This window comes from Ruditapes philippinarum, unplaced genomic scaffold, assembly GCF_026571515.1.
Source record: "Ruditapes philippinarum isolate M1 unplaced genomic scaffold, ASM2657151v2 ctg12953_1_1_1_1, whole genome shotgun sequence".
Lineage (NCBI taxonomy): Eukaryota > Metazoa > Mollusca > Bivalvia > Venerida > Veneridae > Ruditapes > Ruditapes philippinarum.
The window spans coordinates 701-26,742 of NW_026858924.1; the positions used below are offsets into that span (position 1 = coordinate 701).

General features: G+C 32.6%; 2 protein-coding genes across 4 annotated transcripts; one reads left to right on the forward strand and one right to left on the reverse strand.

The window, feature by feature from the left end:
* Positions 1-490: 490 nt before the first annotated feature.
* Positions 491-22,268, forward strand: LOC132754684 (hemocyte protein-glutamine gamma-glutamyltransferase-like). Of its 3 annotated transcripts, none has more exons than XM_060745343.1 (17): positions 491-655; positions 5,771-5,864; positions 6,308-6,468; positions 6,755-6,967; positions 7,337-7,603; positions 8,080-8,198; positions 8,841-8,951; positions 9,229-9,403; positions 10,078-10,216; positions 10,901-11,004; positions 11,499-11,661; positions 12,120-12,235; positions 12,405-12,487; positions 17,848-18,052; positions 18,883-19,043; positions 19,381-19,517; positions 20,564-22,268. In XM_060745343.1, the coding sequence occupies exons 3-17, from the start codon at positions 6,309-6,311 to the stop codon at positions 20,703-20,705; spliced, it is 2,295 nt and encodes a 764-aa protein (XP_060601326.1). In that variant the 5' UTR covers positions 491-655; positions 5,771-5,864; position 6,308; the 3' UTR covers positions 20,706-22,268. The 3 variants fall into 3 exon arrangements, with proteins under 3 accessions (XP_060601326.1, XP_060601325.1, XP_060601327.1); XM_060745344.1 differs by lacking the exon at positions 491-655 and adding an exon at positions 1,038-1,087 and having other exon boundaries at positions 5,673-5,864; XM_060745342.1 differs by lacking the exon at positions 5,771-5,864 and having other exon boundaries at positions 20,564-22,264.
* Positions 22,269-22,412: 144 nt separating this feature from the next.
* On the reverse strand, positions 22,413-25,370 carry LOC132754686 (annulin-like; the record flags this gene model as incomplete). The annotated part of the gene is given in 4 exon segments (XM_060745345.1): positions 22,413-23,640; positions 24,106-24,242; positions 24,601-24,761; positions 25,166-25,370. Coding segments are annotated over 4 exon segments (645 nt in total), but the record flags the coding sequence as incomplete, so codon positions are not given.
* Between the last annotated feature and the right edge of the window lie 672 nt (positions 25,371-26,042).

The following is a 26,042-nucleotide window of genomic DNA, read 5'->3' on the forward strand; positions in this document are numbered from 1 at the left end:
ATTGGTTGATTATTAACTTGTATTTTTACTATACATTTGTTTGATTATATCAGTGTAAAATGTTAACATGTTTATAGTTATATTGATGTTGAATGTCTTTGCCATATAGTGTATGTGTGTAAATGGCCAAAGACAATGTTCATTGTCGATTTGCCAATAAACTTGAAACTTGAATTATAATTATGTTAATTTTTAATTATAATCAGGGAGACCATTTCACAAGTTCATGAACTAAAGACAGTATAGAACGACGGCCTATCGAAATTATTATGACGAGAATAATTTATTCATCAATAAAGTAAATTTTAAACTGCGAGGATGCACACTTCTTTCGTAGTGCAATAGCGTATTATTACATATACGGACACGACCCAATCGTGTTCCACAATTTCAATGTCACAGGTTGCAAATACATTATATCAGGTTTCAAATTGAGGAAGAATACCAATTGAATATAAATATTTGCACGTTGCTAGATTCATTGCAATTCTATGTAAAGTTATTTCCAACTTTAACATTAAAATGCGTGTTTATTTATTCTTTTTCACATATTGATTTAAATAGAAACGTCATTATATCACGGGTAGAGGTAGTAATTGGCAGACAGTACCGATCACTAAAAACTAAACCGATAAAAATCGTCTGCTTAATTAAGGTAAATAGTTTTCTTTTTTTTCATATTATTTAGTTTTTGTTTTGTATCTTTATTATTGTAATGATATTTGATTGTTTTGAATACTAAATTGAAAATAGCAGTTTTGAAATAATATAATGGTTACTGTTTTGTCATCAAGTTACAAATAGTGGTCTATATTTGATTGAAAGTTCATCTGACTAGGTTTCTAGTTTTTAAGGCATCTAGAGGAAAAAAACACATAAAACTATAAAATGTGTGTCAATATTTGAGAAATCAAACGTTCAAAATTGTAAGAAATCAAAACAATCAGTTTATTTTTAGAGATTTGTATGCTTTTAAGTTTTTCTTTCGTTTTGAGTACCAGATCATTAAATTTGTAACTTGAGATACCAGGAACTGCGTCGTATCCTACAAAATGTAAACACACGCCGCCATCTTGGAACGAAAAACGTATTTTTTGATTATAACTATTTTGTTGGAAATGACTGAAAACCAGATATATGTATTAACACTCTACCCTTTTTTCCGCTTCGTTCTGTATATTATGTTGCTTGCGCAACTATTTTGTAAAACAAAAGTTATAGCGAACTTGCAACTCGGAGCGGAGCAGAATTTTTGTGAAAATGTGTGAATACGACGCAGTTCATATTGCTTTATCTATCGTTTTTTTTCCTTCAAATCAATTGTATGCTCGTTTCAGAGTTCACTATAAACTTCAAAATATGATTTTGCATCATTTACTAAAATTTCATTAAAAAGAGATGTTTATTTCCCAAGAAAATAATGATTTTTACGAAATGATACGACGCAGTTGAAAATAAAATATGATACGACGTAGTTGTATTTTCATTGGTTCAGCTATTAAATTATGTGCTAGGTATGCTTAAAACGTCCAACAACATTTCTTTTTTACAACTTAAGTCAAAAGCAGAGGTCACTCATTGGTTCCACAAAAAATGGAAAATGTAATAAAAATTCCATTAAGGCTTCATTTTTCGGTCGCATCTTTAGTTCCTGTCATAAGCATCTACAAATTCCGAAAAGCTGTGTCAAATGCAATATACATTGAAACACGTGATCGCATACTGTATGCGTTCCGTTCAGTCATTTTATGTTCAGCGCCGCGGAACTTTACCCCGATTTTGTCGTATTGCATTTCTTTATCGCCGATTAGAACAGGTCTACGAAATGTATTTTCTATTTTTGCACTAAAGTATCATTCTTCTCCATTAAAAAACTTTAAATTTTCAAAATCGAGTTACAAATGATAAAACTACAAATTATTTTGTAAAGCAGGTGTCCGTTTTGCAAAGGTATTTTACGCCTACCACCGGTAAATTTGATACAGATGTACGATCCTGCGCATCGGTCGAATGTTCCACTATCACTCACTGTCTGAAGTAACGTGAGTGTATTCGGTGAGCTGCGAAGGGAGCGTAGACAGGATGTTTCAATAGTATTGAAGAAGTTTTCACTATATGAAGAGAAAATTTAGGTCAGATTATCGCATCAAATTTTCCACAGACTAGAGACATGACTTCTAAACATACCTTCAAACCAAAGTTTGATTTTTATTTGAAAATGAATTGCTTGAAAAATTGAATAAAATTTTTCAGAAAATGACTTCAAAGAGGATTACCCCCTGTTTACATGCTATTTGAACCGAAATATCAAAGTAAAAAAATCTTAGAGATTAAGGAAATATTTCAATTCAATAATAAAGTTAAATGTTATTGTCTTTATAATTAATTCAAATATTTATTATCTTAAAACTTCACGCCAGAAGTTAATAAAAAACAACTAAAACTGCTTATTTGTACAGCTGACGTTAACACGTTGTTGAAACAAGATTGCATTTGTGAAAAATGCTTTGCCACCGCATTGATACAACACTAAATAGTAGTGTAGGAACAGATTTATTTTTGTTTCTATCCAATTGAAGATTGTCATAATGCATGGATCCCTGACCTATCTAATTCTTATTATCAGATTAGTGGTTAAATCCAATAAAAGAGCAGAGTAGGAATATATCAATGCACTTGAGTCTAGTGAATTTGGTGGTGAAGGTCATATTTCACACAGCCTAAATTTAATGACTACATCAAAGGACAACACAGTAAGACACTTTGTCAAAATCTAGGTCAGCTGATATCAAAGTTCACTTTACATCTTAATCTGTGCACATGGTTCAAATTTCATAGCTGTACATCAAAGGACAAGAAAGTAGGTCACATCATCAAAATCTAGGTCACCTGATATCAAAGTTCAATTTTACAACTAAAACTGTGCACATGATCAAAATTTCATTGCTGTACATCAAAGGAAATGAAAAGTAGGTCACTGTCCCCTTGGGCAAGGCAAAATTTTGACTTAAGGGTTTAATTCAAAACAATCTTGATACAGGTCCACCAAACAACATTTTAAGTCAAATATCTAAGCTGTAGCTTTCTCCCATTCAGAAAACATTTGTTTTATTTTCTGTGTTTACTATGTGTACATAATGAGAATCACTGCCCCCGGGTAGGGCTAATTTTAACACCAGGGGAAAAATTTGAACAACTTTGATAGGACCTATAGATGATATTATACACCAAATATCTAAGCTCTAAGCCTTGTACCTTCAGACAAGAAGTTTTTTTTTACTATATGTACATAGTGAAAATCAATGACCCCTGGGGTAGGGGCCAATTTTGACCCCAGGGCTATAATTTGTACAATCTTGCTAGAGGTTCACTACACAATGTTTCATGCAAAATATCTTAACTCTAGCCTTTGTAAATTCAGAGATAATTTTTTAAGTTTTTACTATATACATATAAGTAAAACCTATGGCCCCCGAGGCGGGGCTAATTTTGACACTAGAGGCAATATCTGAACAACTCTGGTAGAGTACCTATAGATGATATCATTTAAAAAATATTAAAGCTCTAACCCTTGTACCTTCAGACAATAAGATTTTTTTTTATTTTTTACTATATTTTTATATTGAAAATCAATGACCCCCGGGGCGGGGCCGATTTTGACCCCAGCGCTATAATTTGCACAATTTGGGTAGAGGTCTAATAGACAATGCTTATGCAAAGTATCTAAGCTCTAGGCCTTTTGGGGCTTAACAAGAAGGTATTTTAAGTTTTTACTATATGTACATATAGTGAAAATCAATGACCTCCGGGGCGGGTCCGATTTTGACCCAAGGGCTATAATTTTAACAATCTTGGTAAGGGTCTAGAAATAGACAATATTTATGCAAAATATCTAAGCTCTAGGCATTTTGGGTCTTAACAAGAAGGTATTTTAAGTTTTTACTATTTGTACATTATTAAAAAAATTATGATAGATTAAGTAACATGTTCATGTTTAACTGTAAAGTAGCATCCGCAATGTAAACTTTCAAATTAAATGTTATATTGGACATGACACAATGTATTTTGAATAATCAAAAGCAACAGAACATCGCTATACACCGAAAATAACCTGCGTTTTTTATCTAGCGCAAGTGGTTATTCCATAAAATAGACATATATTGCCAAAATAATGCCTGTTGAAAAGACTGCCAAAAAATACAACTGCGTCGTATCATATTTTATTTTCAACTGCGTCGTATCATTTCGTAAAAATCATTATTTTCTTAGAAAATAAACATCTCTTTTAAATGAAATTTTAGTAAATGATGCAAAATCATATTTCGAAGTTAATGGTAAACTCTTAAATGATTATATAATTTATTTGAAAGAAAAAACGATAGATATAGAGGATATTTGTTTGGTTTAGTGTAAGATCGGAATTTATTTAATTTTACCCATGAAATATGGTGCTATATCAGTCAAATATATTTCATATTTTTTAAAAATAAATATGAAATATAAATATGAAAGTGGGCGGAGTCAAAACTCATATTTATTTTACGGAACTTCTTTCGCCGTTTTGTTTGAAAAAACTGATAAATACAAAACAACTTTTTCTTGAATTTTGTTTGTAAAACTATCTAGAATGATAGAAAATGGTCTAACTAAGAAAATTAATCCGAACGCCAATATCTTTAATTCAGTAATTAACGCTGTACAGACGTTTAAAGAGTTGTTTACATGACGTCACAATGTAACGCCAAACAGCGCGTGCTTACGCATGAATTACTGCGCGCTGTACAATTGCAGTTGATAGCAAGCAAGGGGTTTCGTTACCATTTTCTTTGATGATGAAATTAAATAAAAAGGTTATTTTTTCGTTTTTCGTGAAATATGGTGTATATTTTCACTCAACATGATAAAATGCCACATATTTTCACTCGCCGTACCGGCTCGTGAAAATATGTGGCATTTTATCATGTTTCGTGAAAATATATTCCATATTTCACTCAAACGAAAAAATATCCTCTTAATATTTCACCGAGTGAGCACCAAAAGGTATATTTCACGAGTGGCGCAGCCACGAGTGAAATATGAACTTTTGGTGTTCACAAGGTGAAATATATTTCAATCTTACACTAAACTAAACAAATTTTCTTTTTATTACATGCAAAGAAACGTTTTAAAAAGACATTTAGCCTAATACTGAATGAAAAGCGCGCCAAATAATAATACAACGTGACGTCATTTACGACGTCACGTCATTAAGTTGGTACCCAGTACTGTGCACGCTTGTATTTCACTGAAACAACGTAAGGGGCTTAAATTCAAAACAGTGAAATTATCAAAGTGGTAATTTCACTGTTTCAAACAGTGAAATTACCAGTTTTATATCACTGATATATTTCTATAAACCACCGAAAAGCATGTAATAAAAAGCAATATGAACTGCGTCGTATCCACACATTTTCATAAAAATTGTGCTCCGCTTCGAGTTGCAAGTTCGCTATAACTTTTGTTTTACAAAATAGTTGTGTAAGCAACATAAACAGAACGAAGCGGAAAAAAGTTTAGCTTGTTAATACATATATCTGGTTTTCAGTCATTTCCAACAAAAAGAGTTATAAACAAAAACATACGTTTTTCGTTCCAAGATCATGAAGATGGCGGGGCTTGTTTACATTTTGTAGGATACGACGCAGTTTTGATTCCCAGCCCTGGATACCAAGAGCGTAAATATTTCTGGCATAAGGACAATTAAAGCTGTATTTTATTCTTTACTTTGAAGAAATAGAACAGAAATAAACAAATCGCAACAACAACAACAACAGAATAACAGCAGTCAAGCAAATAATTATTTTACTAAAAGAAAAAAGAATAAGGTAAACAAAAAAATAAAGCAAAAACAAAATCTAACAAAAACGCAAAATAGATAACAAAACAAACATGAAATGAGCCGCGTCACGACAAAACCAACATAATGGGTTTGCGACCAGCATGGATCCAGATCAGCCTGCGCATCCGCGCAGTCTGATCAGGATCCATGCTGTTCGCTCACAAACTCTATAACAAGTAGAGAAACTGATAGCGAACAGCATGGATCCTGATCAGACTGCGCGGATGCGCATGCTGGTCTGGATCCATGTTGGTCGCAAACCCATTATGTTGGTTTTGTCATGACGCGGCTCAAATTACTACTATACATTGTATATAAAGACTTAAGAGCCGTATGTAATAAAATATATAAAACAGCTATGTATGTTTTTATAATGCTGTTAGAATATTTTGTGTATGGTACCAGTAATTGATTTTGCTTCTGTCAAAGGATGTATGGTGGCAAGTACGGCGGAAGGGGAGGAGCCTATAACCGTCACGAGTCACGCGCGCGTCCGCGTGAAGATTTCATGTCGAGCTATGAGGAGTCTTACATGAGAGGCTCAGACCGCTATGGAAATTACAACTCAACGTCCTCATATTACGGAAGAGGTATTGTCTGTTATTTTATCGCTGGTTTAATCATCAAAAGGCAATATATTTGGCAAACTAACTAACGTATGAATTGTATGCTATCATTTCTTTATCCATTTTTTTTATTAAAGAATGTTTTGCATAATAGTTATTATTAAGTTTCGCAAGCAGGAAGATATATATATATATATATACTTGTACATATACTGAACTTAATTCATTTTGCCTTTTAAAAATTAATACTCGTATATCATTTCATATAATTATAGATACCTATACTTTATTGTTATGTGTTATTTTACAGGAACTGGAGATCTAGAAATGTCTGGTGTTGACCTATATATACAGTATAACACACGGGCTCATCATACAAACGAGTTTGATATCACAGATGGCACGGTATATGACAGTCGGGAAGTTCTCGTTGTACGACGTGGTCAACCATTCTACATGAAAATCACGTTAAATCAACCCTACAATCCTGCAAAAGACAATCTACGACTGGTTTTTCTATTTGGTAAATAACAAACAACAGTATATGATATAGTTAACATAATTCAATTTATTCTGGACAAAAATAATGACTTATTAGTTGATTAGTTCAAAAATATTTCTAAAATCAATTTAGATGTTAACCGCCTTGTCAATTTTTGAGAGGTCCGGTGAATTACGCGCTACCTTTTGCATTGAGAATTCGACAGCGTGTCATTCCAATATAAATGTTTAAATGAGTTTAGAATTGAGCCTTATTCTCAATATACTTTTTGCCGCTTTCTTAATATCCGAAGGATTGAAGTGTGTAAATTTTGAAGACATACTTGCATAATGTTTATGAAGAAATTAAAGAATATAATATTATGAAGATTATATATGTGTTCTATTGTAGGTAAGAACCCAAACCCTGCGCGCGGAACACAAGTTGAACTCTACCTATCATCAGATTCAAGACATGATGCTGGGGGATGGGGTATAAATATTGAGGCCTCAGATGGCACATCTGTGACGCTTTCTGTGTCTGCCCCGCCCACATGTTTAGTTGGAAAGTGGTATCTGAAAGTAGACTTGTTAAAGGAAGGCGGCAATACGAGAAACAACATGAAAAGATACGATCACAAAGATCCGATATACATTCTATTCAATCCATGGTGTAAATGTATGTATCGTTTTAAGCTAAACAAATTTTAAATTAAATTTCGACATATAACGCCACCACTTGTCGTGTGATACTAGTACATGATTGAAGTATATTACCATTTTGAAATATAAGTATCAGATACGAAAATCATCTGAAATTAACAAACGTATACGAGCTATGCACGAATTAAACAAGTGATACAAATGATTTTCTATTTACTTTTTGGACAATTTAATTGGTCAAAACAAGGTCCACCTTTAACACTTCACGTGACTTAAAGAACCCGACTATGTCGGAAAACTTGAAATATTTTAAGATAACTGAATGGTCGAGCACATCTGAAAAGGCATTTTCATCGCATTTTTATTCTATTCATTAAATAACATAAAAACTTATTGGATTAAAACAAAACTGTTATGAAAGTCCGAGTTTGGAGATGACCTGTTTGTACATTATAAGTATTATACCTTTAGATTATATACTAATATTTTTAGATGATCAGGTGTTCATGAGCAACGATGTATTGCTTGGAGAATATGTATTGAATGAGACGGGCAAGATATACAATGGTAGTTTCCGAAATATCTCTTTCATGCCGTGGAACTTTGGGCAGGTAAAATGTTTTACGTCATCATGTGCTTGAATTGCTATAGTTGCAAACGAATAAAATGGAGTGTATCATTAAAAATTTCAATGCCAAAATCTCGGGAAAATTTACGACAGATGGTCGTTGGCATACTGGAGGTTGGACTTTCAACTGCAGAGGTGGCAGCTCGTGCTGGGGCATCCGTGCAATCAGTCAGAACCCTTTGGCGACGATTTGCGCAAGGGACTAATCATTGGGCTGCAAACCGCACGTCAAGACTCTAGCCAAAGACCGTGTTACCTTGAACCGGCACAAACGCGATTGCTATTGAGAAGAAAACAGCTATAGCTAGCACTACACCACGGTTCTCCGGCATTGCATGCGGCGGTCCACGCGTATATGATCATTATCTTTTAAAAGCGCATCCTGCCAAACAATCAAATTGAATATCTGTCCAATATGCAGATCTGAAATATATGTACGCTATAATTTTAACCGTTTTGGTAAAAAAAAAAAATTTGGTATATTACTACGCTACTATATCAGTTATTGACATTTTAAGGTGTGCAAGCTATGTGATAATATGTGTTGAAAATTTCATTTAATTATATATAGTATGTTTTCGGTTATGTAATTGCATTTTTACTCGAATTCCCTTACTTTCTGCAGTTTTCAGGCAAAGTTCTCGATTGTGTTATGTACCTTCTTGACGAGGTGTCGAACCTTCCTGAACATCAGAGAGGAGACGCAATCAAAGTTTCCCGAATAATCTCCAGCTTGGTAAGTTTCTGTTTGTGTTTCTGACTGTCTTGTCTGTTAAGAGCATTACCCACGCCTTGTTCCTCTTGCGTCGACGGCGTCCATGTTACTGTAATGCATTTTTTACGTAAATTCTATACACATACTTGCCATTTCTCATATTGTTTCCATTTACGCCGATTAAAGCGCCTTTTGTCAGGTCATATTTTAAGTCGAAAATAATTTCATAATGTGAATAAAATAAAGAAAAATAACGCGATAATTTTAAATCGACCTGTCTATTTCAAATCGAAATCAGGTGAATAGTAGTGACAACAATGGAGTGGTGGTCGGTAATTGGACTGAACGGTATCAAGGGGGCGCTTCACCAATGTCCTGGACCGGAAGTGTTGATATTTTGGAACAATATTACAAGACAAAACGACCCGTGAAATACGGTCAATGCTTCATATTTGCTGCAGTTGTTGCAACAGGTATTTATGAACTGGAAGAAAATATGAACATTTTCAACCTTTCCCACACTCTTTGTATGTCTGCTGAATATAATATAGTATATGAATAAACATGTTTTACTAAAGGGTCTTATTTTTATATAAATAACAATTCATATTTTCGTCTGTATGTAGTTATGTCTATTATTTTGATACTATAAATCAATCTAATTACGGGGTACGAACAATTTCTTTACCATTATAGCTTTACTATGTACTACCATTCACAATAGGGAGATCAATGCTATACCAAATTGTAACTGTTTAAGTCCTGGGATTTAACGGGGAAAAAAAACCTCATTTGCCGAGTTCCGGAGTATATCTATATCTTAATCAAATATACACCGTAAATCATGTGAATATTTTATATCATTTGACTATTTTATATCATGTAATATTGGTATTGAGTGCTTGTAAGATGGTGAACTTTGTGTAAATCTTCATCCTTTAACCTGTTGGAACCGAGAGATCAGTCATCTGTGCAGTCGGACCTGGCTCCTGTATAATTTTATATCTTTATATTGAAATCCTTCCACAATCCAATATACTGTTCAAAATTCAAAGTAAGGTTAGCAATTATGCAAATTCAGCCGGTTAAGGGTTAATAAAATGCCTACTCTGTTCTGAATATAACCTACCTTACACTCATGTTTCAGTATGTAGAGCTCTTGGTATACCTGTAAGATGTGTAACCAACTATAATTCTGCTCACGATAAAGACGCAAATTTGACAATAGATAAATATTTCAACAGAAAGTTTGAAGAAATAGAAGAGCTGAATAAAGATTCAATTTGGTAAGTAAGCATATGTAAAATTTCAAATACGGACTTTTATTGATACTAAAGCTAGGTCTTAAATGAAATGGACAGAAAAATGCTTTGACACTGCAGACAGTGGTTTGAATATACTGGAAGCAGATTTAGTTACATAAAAGTTACGTATTGGTTAATAAAATAAATGTAGGTAATGCAAAAAGTCTTATAAAACTAAACATTCTGGAAGCTGAAACAATTTAATATACCAGTTATCAGTACCACTTACTGTAAGCCCAAAATTTCTTTATGTTAGGCACTGTTTCTGAAATACTTATCCCAATCAGCCAATATTTCATCTTTTGAATATTACAAAGCTGCTGCATTATTATTCGGTATATTGATGTGTAGGGAGGCCATTATTTTTATGGTCATTGTGTTCTGGGCGAGTCACGTTTTTCTGTGAAGACTTACATGGAAGATTGAAATATTATTTAAATAGAAGTTTACCATATGAGCCGCGTCATGACAAAACCAACATAGTGTGTTTACGATCAGCATGGATCCAGACCAGCCTGCGCTTCCGCGCAGTCTGATCAGGATTTATGCTGTTCGCTATCAGTTTCTCTACTTGCTATAGGGTTTATAAGCGAACAGCATGGATCCTGATCAGACTGTTGGTTTATGTTGGTTTTGTCGTGACGCGGCTCATATTATGATTTGTAGGAATTTCCATGTGTGGAATGATGTGTGGATGACTCGACCGGACCTTCCAGCAGGCTATAATGGTTGGCAAGCCATAGATGCCACACCCCAAGAAAAGAGTAAAGGTATGGAATAAACATGTATAAATGAGAAACTTACTTTGTTTTCAGATTATCTATCTCTGTAAACTATATTTAATATTGTTTACACAAAGTCAACAATAGTCCAAAAAATATACACGCAGCTTCCAAAGTTGTTGCAATAATAATAATAATAATAATAATAATAATAATAATAATAATAATGATAATGATGATAATAATAATAAAATAAATAAAATAAACACGTCACATTTTGATGAATTAATGTATCATTAATTACTGTGCCTAAACCAGTGTGTGTTTTTTAAAAATATTTTCTATAAATTAGTATTTTCACTTTCGTTCAATATACAGTCTCTTTAGTCAGGCGCATCTGATTTGAGATGTCTGTTGTAGCATAAGAATTATCTTTATTTAATGATGGTTACCCTATAATAAGTTAACTCGATACTTGTACTATGTTGTCTTTGCATGGTTTATGCCCGTGTAAACCATTTAAAAATAAATCTTTTATTCAGGTATCTACTGTATGGGACCAGCGTCTTTGACAGCTGTTAAAAACGGACACATACGTCTACCGCATGACGCACATTTTGTGTTTGCCGAGGTGAACGCTGATAGAATAATGTGGATGGGTGTGTCTCCGCACAATCGACGAATGATAAAGAAGGAGACAAATTGGTATGTAACATGTGATAAAAAGAAATATTAAAACCGTGTCTATTGTTTGATCTCATGTTTGATCTCACACGAGAACTGATTCAATGATGAGAAATGAGGTTGATATGACGATAATATGATGAAAACCAATTTGGTAGAAAAATGCGACCACCTGTGTGTACCTCATTTTTGTAATGCAATTACTATTAAAATACTAAATGTGACTCAGTTGTATATCATTTATGACTTTAGTAACTGATCTGCTTACTTGACATGCCATGTATAAACTTAGACATATTACCAGTAATTGTAGGTGGAATTTAAATTATGAGTTTCAACTTTTATCAGCTACCCTTGAGTTTGCCGATAGAACATACTATAGTCTATATTATCTTGATGTTTTAAAGGCACCGGAAACATGTCAACATTTTTTGTTTTGTTATTTTATTCATAATGTCAATGTTTTGCATGATTCTCAGGGTCGGCCAGTTTATGAGTACAAAGAAACCGCTGTCACTAACTGAGACAACCGATTGGAGGCGTGGTCTAGATAGGGAAAGAGAAGACGTTACATACCAGTATAAGTTCAAGGAAGGTCAGAAAAAAAGTTAAATTAATTGATAATGAACATAAAGGAAATATTCTTATACAATGCAATGTATATTTATATTAATTTCGATACTATGTAAAATAAAAAATAAAATGGCCATTCATATGTTGATCATTTTTTATGTTCAATCATTGATATACATATTCTTTGATAGGTTCGCCAGAGGAACGAGCCGCCGTAAAACGAGCAAACGTTCATAAAACGAACGACGACGTTTTCGGAGATACCAGCAAGAAGGTAGCTCATGATTTTTATCTTTCTTAAGTAACTGCGATAATCATGGCAGTATCGGGTAAAGAAAAAATATCGATGTATTATTTTATTTTTTTTCTAATGAAGATGTTGAAGGATTAAGTTTATTGGTTAATAATCGTAGTTGAATGATAAGTTTCACATTTTGATGAATGATATGACAATACATAAGGGAATAATCGGGCCTTAATATATCTGAAGTAAGTAGAACAAATTGTGCCCTAAAGATAGCAATTTAAACAAAGTAGTATTTTGACTTCTGTGCAAAATATCATTTTATTATAATTATACAAAAGAGCAAAAGAAGCAAATTTCATGTATATGGCCAATGATTAACGTTTTAGAAACTGTAACGTATGGAAGCCCTGGAGGGACATTTGAAATTAATATCTAAAACTTAAAACTTATTATTTAATTCTTAATATTTAAAATTTAATTCTTAATATTCAAATATTAAGAACATAATACATAAGACGCGGGTATTTGAATTCAACGGTCTCTTGCAAAAGGTTGTTACACGAAATAAAATTGGCAAATTCGATATAGCTGCTTACAGGTAATTGTCATTTTTTATTTATATACAATAAACATTCCGAGAAATATTATATCTCGATTATTATATTTTCATGCTAACAGTTGAAACCATTAAGATATGTTATTTTTATCATGGTGCCGCTTTACATTTTATTGACTACATGGTGTCAAAAGCATGCAGTGGTTGAGAAAATTTACCAATATATTTTGTTCTGGTTGAAGTTTTAAAAGTGACAGCAATATACCTGCTTGGCAGGGGTTAGGTTTGTCTAACGATAATGTTTAGTTGTTGGTGGTGGATAACAATATTACATGTTTACAGCCCCAGCCCTTTGTTTTTATAACGCTATATTTCATTTCTTTATATTTCTTTTGAGGTCGTAAACATGGAGATCCCGTTGCTGCTTGCCGTTATCATTTTATTGAAAGTGACTCCTGTATCAACAAATGTGTCATCCCTATTGCCATCTGGAAACGGAAGCACCAGGTTAAAAGTGATTACGCAGTACTTTCATGGTGACTTCAAGTACGCACAAATTGTTTTCCCACAACATACGTCTTGGTCTCCGTCAGTTAAAGAGGATACTGCGTTGTAACTATTACGGGCGTCACCGTGTCATATTTACTCCAAAAGAAGTAGGGAAAGAATTGCAGTTTAGTGGGGACGGCTTATGGTACCAAGGTGGATGAATACGTTGAAGGATTTGAAAGCTCGTGGACGAATTGATACGTCAAACCCTATTCATGCAAAATGCTTTCGATTTTATTTAGCGAATGTTCTTCAAGCAGGACTTTATCGCATTGTATTCACTAGAATTTATACAATGTGCGACCACAGAAGCATGTAGACATGTGCACTTGTATTGGAAGACCAGAAATAAAATGTTGTTAAATGTAATAGAACTTTCAGGTTCTACTGATTATGGTGTTAATGCTGATTTGTAGGATATTGAATATGAAACAAATCCAGATGTTTGAACGTTAGACAATAATTTATATACTTTTTAATGAATAAACATTGATGTTCATAGTTTTCAGAAGTATGTGCTTTTTATGTTTAACTGCTAGTTAAAATTTCAAGGCCGATCTCGAGTTCGCTTTACTTATTGTTAGAACAGGTCAAATGTCAAACGGAAAAAATAATAATAAAAGAACTTAAACACGAGACCTCTCTTGAAACATTCTGATTCTACATTGATGATTGCATGACAAATCTGACTTAGAATAAACATTGCTAGAAATCTTAGTAGACCGTATGTAGGAAATTAGAAAATAAACCATGTGAGCTTTTTGTAGGCAGTACTAAAAACTTGCCAAATATTCTCCAGAAGGGATCAAATTTTAGCGCTTTTTAACCCCAAAAGACAATGATTCAACTTTGATCTACATATATGATCTATGATAAGTTTACAAGTTGTTCCAACTGAAAAAAAACATGTAGTGTTCAAAATATTTTTCTTTAATTTGACCTATTTTTACCCCATATGACCCAGATTCAAACTTGACCTAAAGATTATCCACACAGATATTCTCATAAAATTTTAAGTTGTTCAAGTTGAAAATACAGCATTTATAGTGTTCTCTATGTTTTTCCTTGATTTCAACTAGTGACCTAGTTTATGACCCCAGATAACCCAGATTAAAAATTGACCTAGAAAATCAATTAGATAAACATTTTGAACAATGTTGATGAAGATGGGATACAAAATGTGACCTGTAATGTGTTCACAAGGGAAATGTTGAGAAACACACCGACAGACGACACACAGTGTGCAATGACAGTAGCTCACCTTTAAGATGAGCTAAAAGGCATAAGATATATCAGATTTTCTCTTTATTGAGTTAAGCACAGAGCTCAATTCATTTCTGAACAGTTGTCAATGCAAATTGTTATGCATCTAAAATGTTGTTTTAAAATAAACTGGCCAACAAACGTTTGTATACTACTGTTTGATCCACTAAGTCTGTGACAAGCTTTACCCCATCTATATTTTGTTTATTTTGCGTTTATTTAAAAAAAACTCTAACATTTGTGAGCTAAAATGGCTGAAATTAACAATGACGAGAAAACCCCATCATTTTCGACATTTTTAAAAACAGTTGGTTACAAGAAATTGATATCTGGTCACAGGTTCCATGATAAAAATAGTAGTACAGTACTTTGACAACTTTGGTATCATCCCTTATGCTACTGTTGCCAAAGTAACGCAAAATAACTGTTTCCATCAAATGGAAAATGTTCCTTTTGATTTTCCTGAGCATTAAGCATTTTCACTGATTTTACAGTGCAGTCAGCAGGTAAACCATTCAGTTATGCACTGCTATTTTCAGACAAATAACAGCAAGAAAAGTATGGATGATCATATTTGTTTCCATTACCGATGGCGTATAGATAGGTTATAGTTGTTTGTTAAAAAAGTATAATTAAAAAATAAGGCAGCAAAGTCAGTGTAACAACTTTTACTCTTTTATTACAGTGACTTATAAAAGTACAAAATCAAAGCTAGGTATCTACACTCATCAATGAATAATCGCTTCGGGTCAAATTTCCAATTGATAACAATTTGGGGTAACTACCTACAGCATACAACATACAAATGAAAGGGTATTCATTCAAAAGTTAAAAACATAGCAAGTTTTGCCATGTGGGTGAGAACTGAAGGCTCAACTAGGCAAACTCAACAAAATGATTATTTTTCAACTAAATAGAACAAGCACTGTCACTAAAAATAAACATATGCCACAAATGCGCTTTAAGCATTTGGCAGGTACAAAAAACTAACCTTTTACATTGATAAAAGTATTTAAGAAGCAAACATTCTTATAATAATTACATCATCATCTATAATTGTCAATTAGTTTGTATGTTTATAATTATCAAAGGGTTACAACATATATGTCAGTTGTATACAATTTCAAATGAAAACAGAACAACGATTGATACCACTACAAAATAAATTTCCGTGTATCAACCATTTTTAAATGAATGTTATAATCATTTTACCAAGAGCCAAACAATTTCTATTATTATCATCAACTTAATAACTAAATATTGATATGGCCCATTCAATACAAAATGTTGCTGCGATGAAGCTTCTGAACAATTATAAACGTTTCCATCTCTTTCTAGGAAGACTGTGTTCTGTACTTCTGTTCTAGAAACCACATACCCATCTTCAAACGGATCACTTTCATGAATTATCTTTTTCTGGACTCCCAGACGCATTAAAGCACCGCGATATTGATTGGAAAATACTTCAGATTGTTCTTCAGAATGTATTGAGTGCTTAATTTTGCTGTACTTTATGTTAATAGTTCTGTCGCCCTTTTCTACAGGGACTCCATTTATCATGAAACTTTTGTTCTCCTTTTTTTTTATCTCAGGTATATATGGCACTGTGACGCATACAAACTGTTAGCTCCTAAATACTCTGTGAAACTGCATGGATTTTGGTCAACATCAGTATAACTGTCAATCACTTGTCCTGATGCTTAAGCCAATGACAAGTCGTAGTCCTTCACACTGTCCATGTTACTTTCTCCGTCCGGGAAATAGTTACTTAGCGCTTGATATCTTATTCTTTCTACTGCCAGACTTTCCCCAAATGTGTAATACATCTCGCTCGCTTATCCACCTTTTGCTTCAGTATCAACTCTGTACTTTCAATCTCGATAGTTCTGCCATCCCATTTTCATTTTATATGCACTGCTTTGTCCTCTGCCTAAAATATATTAAAGCTTTTATTAACAACCAATTTCATACAATTTTGGCATAGAGGGACATACTCTATAACTGATGTCAAACTAAACAACCTCCAAAACTTAAATAATAGAATCTTTTAAAATATTATAACTTAAATTAAAAGTTTAAGCTATACATTCCAAATCATTATCGATAAAATCAGCTGTTAAAATATGTTTGCAGTACAATGTACTGTAAAAATAATCTATGTACAGTTGTTGCTGTACAATTAATTGGTTGAAGCAATTTATTTCAGAACGCCTCTAAATTGATAAATTGAGGTAAAATGAGGTTTCGTTCAGCATAGATTCTTCTTTGACATTGTATTTATTTATCATTAAAACACTCCTCTTAAAATCAAGGCTTTTCATTTAAGATTTACAGTACCTAAATCCACAAGGACAGCGTGTCCAGCCTGCTTGATTGTAATGTTTATTTTATAGCAGACGCTGTGAACTGCATCAAAAATGGGCTATTCAATGTAGGTACAACATGAAATTAACTGCTAATAATAACAGCTCCTTCCATAGGCCAAAATAAAAAGCATTCCATAAGAGACGACGCCGCTCACCGGCATCGCCAATAAACAAATGTGAACAAATGTACCAAGTTATTTTATATTCCCCTCAGCCCAATTCTGACCTTTAACCCCTTCAATCACGGATTGTCTTTTGAAATAAATAAATTAACCCGCCCAAGCCAGTCCTCACCATAAAATTACGTGTGTGTGCGTGTCCTAGTGTGATTTAAAACAGTTTTTCTTGTATATAAAGTCCAACTTACTTTACTTCCTTCGCTACTCGTATTCTCGCTGCCGCTACTTGTGGCGTCAATCTGTCAACGGAATGGTTTCCCGCGTCCATTTTTAATGATAAGATTTAATTATTAAATATTAAAAATTTAATTTTAAATATTAAGAATTAAATTTTAAATAATAAGTTTTAAGTTTTAAATATTAATTTAAAATGTCCCTCCAGGGCTTCCATAGTAACGAGATACCAAAAAAAAAAGAGGTTTTTAAGAGAGAAATAAAAAAAATTCATCTACATTTAATTTATTTCTTAAACAGGATGATGTTGCATTTGAACTAAAAGCTGACAATAACACTTTCATTGGCCAGCCATTGAACGCTGTGCTGATAATAAAGAATCTGAGTAAGATGACTCGGACAGTTGGCGGACACGTCAGTATAAAATCAGTATATTACACTGGTGCTACATGCAGAGAGGTTTATAAGGAAGATGTTCCAAAGACATCCTTGAGAATGGATGAAGGTAAGTTGGTACATATAAGGTAATTGATATGTAATCATTCTAGGTAACGAAATAAAAACTTGGACATCTATTTTATAAAGTGTTCTCAAATTAAATTACACATTAAATTGGAGAATAATGTCCCTAGGTTATCAAGGTGCTACATCAACACAAAACGTATCTCTGAAAAGGAATAAGGACAAATAAGGTCGATCATGACAGGATTCTCGTTAGATAACTTATTTTCTAGATGTTTAAACTCGTAAAACCGACGTCTTATTGGAGCTGTAAATTATTGCCGCTTTCTTCACCTCAGTGTTGTTCTGGTCGTTTAGGATCATTGAAATTTCGAAAAATTTTAGTGTTGAGGATTGAATATTTCTTAAGCCAGTACAATTTTGCGTAGGAGATGTTGCACATCCTTTTTCTCCCAAACAGAATTTGCTATTATCACCTTCGTCTTGTCTTTGCTCTCAAGGGAACTTCCTTTGCCGAGGGTTGAATATAAATGACATTGATCTTTAACGAGATTATTGCTATGATCGTTACCAGAGTCATACAATCCCGTTACCTAAATTCAACCACTTTCTATGAAAAATGCTCAAACGTTTTTGCTTATTGAAGATAATCATTAAACTGTCAATTTGGTCACATGCCCTGGTCTAGAAAGAAATTGCATAAAGCTGTTAGTTTATAGAATGAACATGACCAAAGACACACAAAGACACTAGATAAAGTAAACCCTTATGCTCAAGTGAAGTTATAGATAATAAATTATAGCCTTCTTAGGTAATTATTCTATAAATATTTTCATTTACCATTACAACTTTGTCAATTCTACTTTGTTCTAGATAAAAGATTTCAAATAGAAGTCCCAGTAAGATATTATTTGGAAAAGTTAACCGACCACTGTTTTCTTAAGATAACATTTTCCTGCATGGTTGAGGAAACAGGACAGGCATTTGCTGAAGTTGCTGAGGTTAGACTTCGTAAACCACATATTACTATCAAGGTAATCTATATTTTTATATTCTGTGTTATGACCCGGAGACTTAAATGTCTATCGTGCCAAAACATAGTGATTTTCCTCTAGAATGGGGCTAGAGTAATGAAGTTTTACAATGTACTTTCATCCAACAGTCATGTATCAAACTCATGTATCACTTACAGGAATAAACTGTTTTCTGTTATAGCATTGATGGTAAATTATAAGTAAGATATTCGTTTTAAGGAATTTTATACTTACATGAACATTTTAACTAACATTTTAAGATAACACAATTATAGATAACTATAAAACATTCCTTTTGGAAATGCCATTGATTAAAAAGTCATTTGTATTTCAACAGGCTCCGAATACCGGATATATTGGCCAGACATTCAAGGTTGAAGCATCCTTCATGAACCCTCTACCTACACCTCTAACAAACAGTATTCTACGCGTTGAAGGTCCAGGATTTCAGAAACCAGTTACTTACAGAATACAGTAAACATTTTATTTCTCGTATTTTCAGGCGTTTAACCTATTAAAAAACTTAAAAACAAACAAACAAACATGTACAAATATTATTTTGATTCCTTCGATGATTCATTTTCAATGGATTTTATGTTCCGTTTTAAATTTGTTCCCTCCAAAAACGAGGCCTAATTTTGAAGATAATTTTTTAAACTGTCAGTCTGCTAGTTCTGAAAAAGATTCTACACTGCGATGGTTAGTGAGTTATATCTTCTGTATATAAAGTATCTTTTGAATACAGAAAATATGTGTAGTTTATACTAAGTCACTCGAACTACATTGATGGAGGGTACTTGATATTTTAATTTTTCGATGAAATGGTACCCATGTTCAAGTATTCATGTCATTTAATTACTTTTTCTGACGAAGTTCTTCTGTGATTGGTTTGACTTCCTGTAAAATTTACAGGGAAGAAGTGAATACTAGAGGGATTTTAATTGGTCATTTTAAAATTACAAACTGAAATCAGAGAATCCTATTGGTAATCATAAAATTAGTATAATAATTTAAAGAATCTTTCTGAAACGTATGCACGTCCAGATTCTAAAATAATCTAAAGGAGTATCGGAAACAAACTTTCTATTGTAAATTTCTCGGATATTTGAGAAATGTGAACTTCTACACAATAAATATTTTACACTGCTTTGTAAATTTTCATAAATTCTCTAGTAAATACATGTATTTTATTCAACATAAGAATTTGCCGAATTTTAAATGACATTCTAAAATGACGAGATTATACCAATAAAGTCTACGATCCCGGAAAAACATGTGCTTTCCGAAAGACATGTAAAACTAGCTTTACCTCGTCCGAGTATCTTTAAAAGATACTTCTTGTTTGTAATAAAAAAAATAAGAAGTACTCCTGAATTGGATTGGTGGATATTTGACTTTAACGATTATGAAACAAGACATTTTACTTTGCCATATTTATTTTTCAAATACCTGTCAGATTTTCAAAGATGTGCTTGTACATTTTTTTTAATAAATACTTTAGATACTTATCAACCTATCAGAGATGTAGATGTTGGCAAGGGCATGAATGTAACTTTAGAGTTTACACCAGTGAAGGTTGGAGAGAAGGAAATTATCATGAACTTCAGCTCTGATGAACTGGCTAATGTTAACGCGGCACAACCAGTATATATTCATCGGTAGACCAGACGAAATTGCAAAATATATGTACATTGTATAACATTTGTGATGATAAAACATATTCAGCACATATATGTATTGGTGAATATTTGTACCCATACGAATTGTTATGAGTATCGATTATATTCATGCAAAATTATAGCTACTTGACTTTAATACTATTTTATCTACAATATGTCAACATGTAAAATAAATTAAATAAGAGTGCATGCTAAAATGTATGAATAGTATTAATTATCCTATTCACATACAAGGAATGCAACTTACCACTTTTAACATGACACCTCTTTTTTAAACCTAACACGTTATATATCTTGTTAACTATTTTATCATTTTCTAGTATCACAAAAATAACAAGATAAGTTGTTTTTTACCATTGTTATCGAAAAAAGCATTTCCTGACTTGATCATATTCAGATTTACACATTGTTAAATCTATACATTATGTTAAATGTACAATTTTCAAATTGTAAATTACTTGCAATAGATCATGGCCATATTCCTTTGTATTTTTGTATGCTTATTGTACATGTTGTGTTTTATATCTATGTTTCTATATACATGATATACATGTAGTTTCTATAAAGTTGCATCACAACCAGATGCTTTATCTAAAAATATCTTTATTTTCTAGCTTTGTGAGCATTTTAATGAAGAAAAGTTGTTGTGACAGAAATAAACATGGTTATGAATTGTTTGTTTTCGTAGATTTGTGTTATACAAAACTGTTAAATGAAATTGTGTTTTTTTTTCCAATATTGTTCTAAAGCTGTTATGTTTTTCTTTTCATTCTATCGGTTACCTTTAAAATTTCTCTATTCAAATGTTATCATTGTTTTTTTTAATAAACACATATAAGTTTTACTTACAAGAAGAGCGTTTTTATCTCGTTTATTTGACTATAAATCAAATCAATCATTAGAACGTTTGTCTTATCCAAAAAAATAATTGTTTGAGAATTGATCGAGAGCGTCGTTAGAGATGGACAGAAGTTGTGTGCAAGTTTAGGTTTTTCAAAATTTTGGCTATGTGTATCGAGTTTCAGATAACAATAAGTGGTATAAATGTAAACAAATGTGATAAATGTCTCACCATTTTCCTTGTACGAGTACAATATCTTTTGGAACTGATACCGGCCACATGTGTATGCTATTATGAGGTTATTATACATTGTTGAGTACAATACTGAATTATATTGGATGAGGACACAACTGTCAAAACCATATTGGACCGGGTGCTAGTCGAGTCTGATATAGGTTTTGTCGAAGTGGATGAGTCCAACAGAATCCATATTGTTTTAGTTATTTCAAACCACCATTTTTTACATTATGACGGAACTATGTTTCTTTGTGTACAAAAAGGATTTGATATGGATTTTGGGATCTCAATTAATAAAAACGAGGCTATATGGTGTGTGATATGAATTTGATATGAACCTTTTGGACACTGGAAATGGTAACAACGCTATAAAGGGTGTGACATGGATTTTGATCTAGACCTTTTGGACTACGGGAATCAAAACGAGGCTACATTGATATGATTTATATTTGAACATCATGTGTTACATATGCTGAAAGTCTATTAGTTATACTTTATATGATATGAAATAAATTATGATGTGCTTTTCGATCTATTTCTCCGCTTTAAAGGTGACTAGTATATCACCAGATACCAATGCATTTGCATCTTTAGATAAAAACGAAGTCAACATAAAGAATTTAAAGCAGTTTATTTAAACAAGAGAACGTAAACATAACGGTGACGAAAGCATAAAAAACATAACACTCAGTGTGCATAAAACATAAAAAATGTCACTTGTGTGAATACAAACACACATACATAGCGTATACATCTCATGTATTACACATATACGAAAACATTTACGGGTTACATATGTATATAATACAAACATATCCAAAAGATACATTAGGTCCTCAGACAGTAACTATTTGTAATAAACATTTACATCTTGAAAACATAGATATAATCAATTAGATCATGTTATCATTTTGATTTGATTTGATTTATTTAAGAAATACCTATACATATTATACCTAACCGATATATCATATCTATTCAAACAGCTTTATAAAATTTAATAGAAAAAAAGCAAAAACAAAATTAAGCCAAAAAAAAAAAACGCTCAAAAACAGATTCATCTTGACTGCCGAGTTGCATGTTACTGACAGCACTGAACTATTTACTGATTGTGATGTAAGGTATATGTTTGTTACATGTCTGAAAATAATACTCATCTAAGCATAACCATTCAACATTTTGGATTTCAGATGACAAATATGCATAGAAAATGACTCTATACTGCAACTTTAGATATATACATGCACTCTAATAGTAAGAAAACCACCGTCTTGGTTACAAATTACATATGACGGTCTCTTATTTATGTGAAGCAGATAATATTCAGATTTCTTGGAGTATAAAAAGTTGCAATGCTTTAATTTCTAAAGTGTATAAAACTAAATTGATTTTATTTGTATGAAATAAACAAGCCCACAAAGCAAATACATGCTTCGTATAAAAACATTGTTCTATTATGCAGTACTCACTAAGAGGTTTTAACAAGCAAGCAAGAAAAAATATATATAAATGAGAGCTGTTATTAAAGTCCAAGGATCCTATCTTAACTTATTGAAATAAGTTGAAACATTCACTGTTCCACTGTAAAGCAATCCCTCAAGTTTTATAAAAAGCAAATACTAAATAAAAAAGACACCCATTCACCTATATCAATGAGTGCAGATAAAAGTATATCACTAACACAGTAACACATGTGTTTTATTTGGTAACTGTCACAGAGTATAAGCCGTCCACACCTTCAATTTGAGTTGAGTTAAACACGACAATGATATCTTTCTTTCCGGCTTTAACTGGAGTTAGCTCAAACATATATTCGAACATTTTCCCCTTCTCTACATTGCTAGAAAATAAATCGAAATTGTTATTAAAGTTGTTCCTAAAATAATTAATTAAATATAACAATTTGATATTTCACCATGATAACATTAGAGAATTGCTAGTAAATATCTTACAGAAATAACATTTGAAAAACTGAACATCCTGAGTACCTTAACAGTCATGTTGAATATCTTTGGCTTTGCAATCAGTTGGATAGTTTAAAAACTACTTCATTTTAATCATCTACGCCAGCATGGTAAGTTTCATCTAATTTTAAAGGAAGGGTATATACTGACAACATGCAGCAATTAAGATGCCATCAGTAAGGAGTTTTATGGATGGAACTGAATGAAAATGTCTTTTAGCATGAACTTTACTGTCATCCGACCAGTTCAATTTATAATTTAAGATTATTTTAATAGTTATTGCATTCCGATGCATCGAAAAGGAATTTAAATAAAAAATTAAATTGTGCAAGAAAAATTACCTCTGGTTTACAGTTTTTGGTTTCTGATTACCAGGTCCTTCTATAACTAGCTTGCAGTTTGTCAAGGTGACAGGTAGGGGGTTCTTCACCGAAACTTTCACTTTAAATTTCTCCCCGACCCTCGCATTGCTTGGTGCCTGTAATTGAGATACATAATAATTAACTCAAATTTGCTAGTAAACGTTTTAGAAACTCTTTATTTTCTTTATATCGAACCGAATAGACACTTGAGTGTATTTAAAAATCCCGTTCTGTCGTATGATGTAATGTACAATAACATTCTTCAAATTAACATGTGAGAACAAAGACTGATCTGGATGTTTTCAAACATTTTGCGTTTGCTGTTTTTTAAACATAATTTTTACAAATCGGTAACTAAAATTATTGAAGTATGGGTTTTAAGAATAAATAGGAGGTGTTACTTATCTGGCAATTATACTTTCTGTATTGTGTAAACACTGTTAAGAGGTTGACAAATTCATGTGAAATATTCACCTCGATTGTAAGGTGGGGTTTCCTCAACCTCATGTCATCATTGTAGACAAATGTTTGTTTTGTCTCATGAACCATTAACATACAAGATACACCAAACATACAACCGTCGGTTAGTTTCGACAGGTAATCGTTTACCGGTACTTCAGCCCTGATTGTCTTGCCTAGAAGAGAAATTTAAAAAATGGAAGGCAAAAAAATAATTATTAGTTTAAATTGGTTTTCATATTTTGTTTACAGGATCAATTATTAATCAACAAATGTATGTATGTTTCTTTCTTCTACAATGGCACTTGTCACCAACAATAGTGAGCAACGTTGTACATATAACATCTTCTTTTCATATCCAGCGTAACACATCCCTAGTGTATGTACACCAGTATATAAATAATTAGAAAAAACAAAAGCACGAAGCTAAAAAAACACTGACGCAGAATTGACACACATGTGACATATTTAATGTTGTAGAATAGAATAAATAGTAATTAAAATGTACTTGAAAACCAAGACCAATCAATCAATGGCGACAAAATATAAGAAAACACAGTTCAGTCTGACTATAACTTACTTTCCTTGCCATTCATAGACACGCTGCTGATTTTCTCCTTATGAACATCTTTAAACGTGATGCCTGTTTGATAAACCGTGGAAATCACCAGTGTCCCAGTAACAGTCCGTAAGTTACCACTAGTATTTTTCATGTTTAATTCCAGCTTGAATGGATCACCAATAAACGTGTTCTTATGATCAAACTTTACTTCAAACTCAACATCCTGAAAGTCACAGCAATCCTTTGTAACAGTCATTATGTATAAACAAGAGGGCCAAGATGGCCCTGAAGTCGCTCACCTGTATATAGGCCCCCAGAGCGGGGCCAGTTTAAACCCCAGGGCTTTTATTTGAACAAACTTGGTAGACACCCAGTAGAAGATGTTTCATGCTAAACATCTAAGGTCTAGCTTGTTGGGTTTTTTAAAAGAAGATTTTTTTCAAGTTTATTCTTTACACATATAGTTAAAAACCATGACATACCTGGGGCAGGACCAGTTTTGACCCCAGGGCTTTTATTTGAACAATCTTTGTAGACACTTACTAAAAAATATTTCATGCTTAATATCTAAACTCTAGCTATTCGGGTTTTTTTCAAAGAAGATTTTTAAGTATTGCTATACACATAAAAAAATTATAAGGAAAATCAATGTCCCCCGGGGCGGGCCAATTTTGACCCAAGGGCTTTTATTTGAACAAACTTTGTAGATACTCACTAGAAGATGCTTCGTGCATAATATCTAAACTCTAGCTATTTGAGTTTTTTCAAAGAATTTTTTTTAAGTTTTTGCTATACACATATAAGGAAAATCAATGACCCCTGGGGCGGGGCCAATTTTGACCCAAGGGCTTTTATTTAAACACACTTGGTAGACACCCATTAGAACATGTTTCAT

Coding starts and splice junctions, on each gene's coding strand:
- LOC132754684 (XM_060745343.1), top strand. CDS start 6,309: ATGTATGGTGGCAAGTACGGCGGAAGGGGAGGAGCCTATAACCGTCAC. Junction 6,469..6,754: donor GTCCTCATATTACGGAAGAG/GTATTGTCTGTT, acceptor GTTATTTTACAG/GAACTGGAGATCTAGAAATG. Junction 8,952..9,228: donor CCCGAATAATCTCCAGCTTG/GTAAGTTTCTGT, acceptor AATCGAAATCAG/GTGAATAGTAGTGACAACAA.